The sequence below is a fragment of the Primulina tabacum genome, chromosome 18 (genome assembly GCF_025594145.1).
Source record: "Primulina tabacum isolate GXHZ01 chromosome 18, ASM2559414v2, whole genome shotgun sequence".
Taxonomy (NCBI): Eukaryota; Viridiplantae; Streptophyta; class Magnoliopsida; order Lamiales; family Gesneriaceae; genus Primulina; species Primulina tabacum.
Window position 1 is genome coordinate 4,653,209 of NC_134567.1, and position 8,071 is coordinate 4,661,279.

Below are 8,071 nucleotides of genomic sequence, written 5' to 3' on the forward strand. Positions count from 1 at the left end.
GTCGGAGAAGCGCCGGGGGAGCAGGGAAGGAATTTTCTCTTGAAAGCTTGAGAGAACCTCGAAGTGGTTGTTGTAATATTTCAAAAATGATGCTGATTGAATGAGGGAGAGGCGGCCACTTCAATATAATAGGGTTAGGGTTTGGCTTATTATGTTTAGTTTAAAATATAATACACTAATGAGTCCTTAATTATGATTAAATAGCTTAAAAGGGTTTTTTTTATCCCATTAATCCCTAAACAAACCCATCAAGACCAAAAACATTCTCGAAAAATATTTCGTTTTGGTACGTTTTTGAAAATATCGTCTGAGTCCTCAAAAAGTCATCTGAATCGTTAAAATTTGGGTACCGATTAAAAATACGATCCGGCGAGTAAAACTACCCACCAAGTCCATTTTCGAGAAACTCCCTTAAAAACACTTTATATTGATTAATTAAAATTAATTATGTAATAAAAATAATTTTTCAGATAATCTCCGGTCTCCGTTCCTCGATCGAGCGCGAAATGCAACTAGAAACCCTACTCATGTCATAACCATGCATTAAATACATAAAAATCAATAAACAAATTATTTAAATAAAACCATAGATTGCATGTATTCAAGTTACGTAAATTTCAATTTCATGGACCTTACAGGAAGTTTTAAAATTTTTTTGTCTCGACATTCAAGACGTTGCTTGGGCATCGTGTGTTTAAAACGGCCATACATAGTATTTAAAGTTATAACTTCGCGTATTAAATGCTGGACTCCAAACTATTCCGGTCTTTAAGCGAAGATCGCACTTCTTGTAAATTCTACGAACTAATTAGGTCCACGATCAGAATATTTTTTCCTCGCTTGGATTGCAATAGAAATCACAAGCGATTTAGTGTTGACACTATAGCCTCCGAATTTTCAAAATCCGGAGACGGTGTAGCGACGACGATGCGACATGGAAGAACACAAAGTGGCGGAATTATTTTTCCCCAAATTTATGGGATGGCCGCGAGTTCCATGATTCATAATCATGGATTTTGTGCTAATTGATTCTTAATCAATCATTAACCAATAATTATTGATTCTTAATCAATAATTAAGCAAATCCAATTTGCTTTTGGCCAAAATTTATTCCCACAACTTTCATGAAGTGGTCGTAACTTTTATTTAAGGGAGGAGAGATTTTGTTGTGAGTTTTTGTGCAAAACTTGTGGTATGTATTATGAGTCCTAATGATATATATATAGAGTGAGATTCCTAATCCAATTAGCTAAGAGTCATTCTCCCACAAGGACTTTACATATATCATTATGTTAAAAATCCCATATAATTAATATGTAATGTAATTATTAACTTTTAATGATACATGATATAATATTACCATATACATATATTTTATATCACATGTATATGTACATCAAATTAAATAATCATTATTTAATTTATAAATTAACACTTTGATTAATTTAATTCTAGACTTCTCTAGAATATTTATGAGAATTTCTACGTGCTAGTAGTCACCACTACTAGCATCAACATTTAATTAGTAAATTCTAAACTCACTAAATAAATTATTCCAAACTCATTATAACATCGATTGACGACCAAGTATACAAGTCTTGTTCAAATAATGAAAATCGAAATTTCGAAAGTCAAAATTTTCACTTACAATATTGGGAATCTATAAGTTTTAGTGAACTCCTTCACAAAACAGGCAATTACACTCTCCTTCCTTATTTAGCAATCATGCTAACTTCCACTTCTTCCATCATGTGGAATCAGCTCATAAACTCCTTTATAAGCTTGCTGTTTGATCTCCATTAAACTATAGTCGCCAAATTCCAACTTCTTGAAATTTGACTATCTCAATGGGAACACATAATCCAATACTAGTGTGACCTTCAATGGTTCAGGGATACAACTAGCCATAGGTTCACATCTCCATGTGATTCAAAATAACATTTATTCTTATTCGAGTTTACCCTAGTTAACCCCATTTTTTCATCAACTCCTTGATCAAGAATGTCATAACTCATTTCTGATTACACCCATCGGATCAAGGTAAGAGCGTCTAGTAGCATCGCCCCATGATCCCCTAGATATCACTGATAATGTCTGCAAAAACCTTTAGTCATGGTTAGCGTACATTACGGTCCCTTCAACACATATATCTTGGTCGAATCTGTAACCATTGGTAGATCGAGAGTTGCATATGAATTCGACAACAATGTGATTTATCTTTGAGTACTAATAGTGTCATGATATGTGCAACTAGGAAAACACCTTTCCCTAAGGCACATTTCTTGCTCTGGCCAGAGACTCCTTGCACTATTAACTCATCAAATCACATAAGATATCTTCACCCATAGGCGAACGGTGAATCCCCGACTACAATGCATTTGCTACTATGAATTTCAAAATTACACCAACATCGCCACCTGATGACCCTCGATAGAGTCGGTAAATGGAATAAAGTGCTTGCTAGTACGTATAGCCCCTACATTGTCCCGAGTCAAAGGACTAATGGTGTATAACCATACCTGCGGACTATTTCACTCGATAAGTGAGAACCACTTGAACAGTCCGAAGGAAGGTTGTTCAGTGCATCATCATATGATCACTCATCCATGTGAATGGACATCTCCATGCCTTTACCAATGAAACATGACGTTTACATCACAGATTCTAGCATCGAGCTCGAGCGACCTTTATCCTTATTTTAGGCGGCTGATGCAACTAGAAACGTGTTTGAAATATACGGTGCACTTCCTAATGAGTTTCATGATCTTACGTTGCACGCAGACCTCATGGTACCTATTGTATATTCAATGACTTTATCTATGCAGCTTGCATTGGTATACAGATAAATTATAATGCTATAATCGAATAAATCTTAAAATATTATTAAAATAAAGATTATTTTACATTAGAGTCAGTAAAAGCCTGAACCATAATTTGATTTGATGGACACCTACTCTAACAGTCCTTGTATCTTTTGGTTCATCAATTGGAGCGTTACCAAATTATGTAGACTTTTGCCATCTATTTTTGAGCTTCACGGTAAATTTTGACATTTTGGTATGACAATATTAAGTCTTTCTAAAAAAATAATAAGAAGAAAGAATACGCGGGACTGAAGTTATGAAAAATATTATGAAATTACTGGAATTTCCGAATGTTATACAAAATTATAATATAGCATATGTTGGTTATTTTATTTTTCTTGTCTCAAAGGTAGGGGTGGGCAACGGTCGGTTTGGTCCGATTTACTCTACAACTGTTCGGATTTTTGGTTTTCGGTTTTGAATATCTCTAGTTCCAAACCAAGAAAATTTATTATGCTTTGGTTTGGTTTTTTTTGGAATACTGTTCGGCTTATACAGTCGGTTATATATAGTTAGCTAAAATTTGTTAAAAAATAAAATTATACGTCACTTTATGCCTCTGAAATCTAAATCATAGTAATTGTCAAACATTTAATTTGTGGGACTTAATCTTATATATATATATATATATATATATATATATATGTCATGCGAATATAATAATAATATATAACTAATTAACCATGTAAACACGGAAAATGCATGAATCCAATGGAATATTCAATAGCGGTGATTTTCGACTGGTGAGTGGTGAGAAAGAAAAGAAAACATCGACTAGTAACTGTTGAGAAAGAAGAGAAAATGATCGGATTGAAAATTGAGGTTGAATGATACTAAGTTTTTAAATCCTAATAGGCCCATTATACATCAAAAGTCTTATACTTAACAATAATATGACCCATTATATATAAAAATCATATACTTAACAATAATATAGCCAATTCGGTTATTCGATTTTTTATGGGACTAAAATCGAAAATCGAACCGAAAAATCGAATTTCATAAATTTTAAAATCGTAACCGACCGAAAAACCGAACCATTTAAACTGAATTATTCGGCTCGGTCAGTTTTTCGGGTTTTATGCCCACCCCTACTCAAGGGTTGGTTTTGAAATTTCATTTAAATATATCAAATTCAATGTGTATGAGATTATGATATTTTATTAAATTTCATTTATAGACATGCCAGCAAAATTTTGTATCATGATAGCACTTTGGGCAAATCATGGGACCAAATATTCTATTAAGTACAATTTACATCATCTTTTTGGGAATTTTTCCTTAGTCGTACGTGTTGTTATTTGTATAATATACATGGGATCGATTTTGAGCATGGGTACAATGGATCACATGATTCTCGAGGAAAGGTCAATCCTGACCGGACATATACATCGGATGAAATTGGAACGAGAAAATATAATCTATATTCCACAAATGCATGAATGGAAAATGGAGGGGACCTAAAAAGTTGGTTAAGGCTGGGGAAATTATGAACCGAAGAACTGTTGTAGGGCAGTTGTTAACCGTTGATTTTTTCTCTTTTTCCCCGCAATTTTCTCTTCTTTTAAAATCCAACATTTTCCCATGAATTCCTCTCACACAAATATGAAGCACATCTCCATTACTTTTCTCTCTTAGTTCCCTTTTGATCTTATAAAGAAATTTTGCAGCCATTTATCTCTCGTTAATAGGGGGAAGCGCCAAAATGGTAATCCTCTTACAGTTTATTTATTCTCTTCTTTTGATTTGATCAATTAATGATGTATATGTTCAGCCATTTCTAATAACCAATTCTTCGCTGCGCGGAAATAAGTTTTTCCATCGCTAGTCTTGGACGATGAAATAATCTGTCCTTAAATCCGTCTCTAAAATCGATGGGTTACATTTTTTGAGTCGTTTTTATAGAAACCATAAATTCAAGGACTTTTTGGTAGTGTTTTGCACAGTTTTTCTTGACTTTATGGTTTCGATAAACGACTCTAAAAATGTAACCCATCATGTCTCGTTTTTATATATATTAGTGATGCTTGTTAACCGGTACATGAACGTATATTAAATTTTAACATATATAAAATTATACTTTGTGTTTATGTTGTTATTTTGCTATGGTTTTTCCTCACAAAATAATTTATAATAATAATAATAATAATAATAATAATAATACTGGGGAATGTTGATTCAATTGTGTGAATGAAATTTTGAAATCGTCCTTTGTAACAGAAAAGGTACTTTCTTGTTTTTTTTAGTTACTTTAATCTATCTTGGTATAAGATACCCATAAACTTCCCGGAGAAGAAATAGTGGTGTCAAAACAAATTTGTTGGTTGAAATTATATTAGGCAAATGCTGCGTCCGGAACGGCGGTGCACGACGATTGTAAGCTGAAGTTCTTGGAACTAAAAGCGAAGAGGAACTATCGTTTCATAATATTCAAGATCGACGGGCAACAGGTGGTGGTGGATAAACTCGGGAGCCCCGGAGACAGTTACGAGGATTTCGCAGCCGCACTTCCTTCTGACGAGTGTCGCTATGCTGTCTTCGATTTCGATTTCATCACCAATGAAAATGTGCAGAAGAGCAAGATTTACTTCATTGCATGGTAACTACTAATATGTTTAGTTCTAGCTATTATCATCGTCATTTTGAATTTTGGTTTTCTAAACCGAAAGTTTAACTTTCTTTCCTACGTCGTTTTCCGCTGTATTGTTGATATGAAGACGAACACGTTGATGTAACACTTGATATTATTGACATGAGATCAAATATGACTCACATATCCATGTCAGTACTCCAATGTGCTGCAGACTAAACATTCTTTATTAGAAGATTCATTCATGTCGATACGAATCATCGTTATCTTTCGAGAACCGCGATTCGACCTTGGCCTAATACTGATGTTATGTATATTAAATTTGTTGGGATTGAATTAGGTCGCCAGAGACAGCAAAGGTGAGAATGAAGATGGTGTACGCTAGCTCAAAGGACAGATTCAAGAGGGAATTGGATGGGATTCAAGTGGAGTTGCAGGCAACGGATCCCAGTGAGATGAGCTTCGACATCATTAAAGCTCGCGCAATCTGATCCATACTTACAACGTTGTCGTCGATCGGTTTGGCTCTTTCATTGCAAGAAAATTAAATCTGTAGTAGTAATTAATGTATCAGTACGTATTTATGTTTTGTAGTAATATTCATTTATTAGCGATCGAGTTGTTCAATTTTTATGTAATATTATGTCTTGAATCCAGCATATAATTATAATCTCTACTTTTAAAATTTATGCATGTAGTCTTGGTTTAAGACTTCTTTTGTTGCCTAAATGCTATTTTTTGTTACTACATATCAAAAGTAATATTTTCCAACGTTTTGGGTAGATATCTTACACTGCTACATAAAATAGGTGGGTTGGATTGGTAAATCCCGACTCACCCTGCTTACCTGCCCCATAAAATTCAATACAACTTTAATTAGTAAAGCCTATCTGATCGGCCTTCAAACGGATCTCTCTTTTTTGATCGCCCAATCAAGTCAACGATCGGTGCGTAGATTTATTTTTTATATCGCACTAGAGATCCTAAACAAACTTTACGTTGAGACCGAATCGCCGCAGTTTAAGATATCTAGCTGCGATGATGGCCGTGAATTTTTCCGGTGGAAAAACCAAAGTGGCCGAAAATTGTATGTGAGAGGAGAAGGAGAAAAATTTTAGCGAACAAAATTTCGTGTGCAAAAAAATAATCTATTTCATATGACCCTCAATGAAATATTTATAGAGCTTAATTCTGGAACACATCAGGAGTCCTTCTCCTATTAAGATTCATAGTCATACTCCCACCAAGATTCCTTATTTTCATTAATTAAAAATTTTCATGTTTATTATATTATGTATATTAATCAACTATTGATATTGGATGATATATTTGTATACTCATATTTATATCTCCATATAAAGTAAAATGTTTTTTTTGTTTTGAAAAATTAATTTCAGGGGTGATTATATTACAGGAACTTCAAACGCGGTTAGAAATAAAGTACTCAACACGATTTAACAATAAAAATAATACGATTGAGAAAACATGTATCTGATATTATTGTTGGAGTATTATTTTACATGTTTTCTCGCAACAAATGTGCGGCGAAAGTTTAAAATTTAATTTGAACTTTCGAACTTTCTTTGGGCGTTGTATTGTATTTAAACATCTATAAGGTGTTTAGAACTGTTACTTTTGCATATATGACGCTGGACACCAAACCATTATGGGATTAGCGGAGTTGGTCCTTCTTGTATGGCTTTTCGAACGGATCTCCGTCCTTTGATCGCCTAATCAAGTTCAAGATCGGAGACTGGATTATTTGTTTAGATTGCAACTTGTGTTGAGACATAATCGTCGCAGTTTCAGAGAAATTGCGCCATGATAATCATGGAAGTGGCCGTGAATTTTTCTTGTAGAAAAACCCAAGTGGCCGAAAATTGTATGTGGGAGGAGAGAAAAAAAATTGGTGAACAAAAATGTTTATGTGCAAAAAAAATTTGGTGAACAAAAGTTTGTGTGCAAAATAATATATATATATATATATATATATATATATATATATATTATAATACATCTATACATGCACATTACTATGCGTATAGACATATTATTTAAAAATAAATAACCATTATTTAATTTCCTTGATTAATCAAATATATAAATCTTCTCCATGTAATGAAAATTGAAATTTCGAATATCAAAATATTCATTTTTGGCAACTGCAAATTTTGTGAACTAATTCACCAAAACATAGAGTTTTACTCTCCTTACTCAGTTAGCAGTTAAGTTAACTTTCATTTCTTCTATTTCATGAAATCAACTTATAAAATTATTTATAAGCATTCTGTTTGATTTTCAACAAACTACAATCGTCAAATTCAACTCCTTGAACTTTGACTATCTCAACTGGAACACATAATCCGATACTTGTGCGATTCTCAATATTTCAAAGATACAGCTAGCTTTGGGTTCAAATTTCCATGTGATTCAGAAGAATATTTATTTTTATTTGGACATATCCTAATTAGTCTCATTCTTTTCATCAACATCTTGATAAAAAATGTCAGAACTCATTTCTGATTGCACCATCAGATCATGGTAAGATTATCTAGTAGAATCGTCTCATGATCCCCCAGGTATCACTGATAGTGCCTGTAACCATTGGTATATCGAT

General features: G+C 33.3%; 1 protein-coding gene across 1 annotated transcript; it reads left to right on the top strand.

Moving 5' to 3' along the window:
* The first annotated feature begins 4,377 nt into the window (after window positions 1-4,377).
* LOC142533144 (actin-depolymerizing factor 7-like) lies at window positions 4,378-6,146 on the top strand. The gene is made up of 3 exons (XM_075639795.1): window positions 4,378-4,572; window positions 5,204-5,463; window positions 5,795-6,146. The coding sequence occupies exons 1-3, from the start codon at window positions 4,570-4,572 to the stop codon at window positions 5,943-5,945; spliced, it is 414 nt and encodes a 137-aa protein (XP_075495910.1). The 5' UTR covers window positions 4,378-4,569; the 3' UTR covers window positions 5,946-6,146.
* The last annotated feature ends 1,925 nt before the right edge of the window (window positions 6,147-8,071 follow it).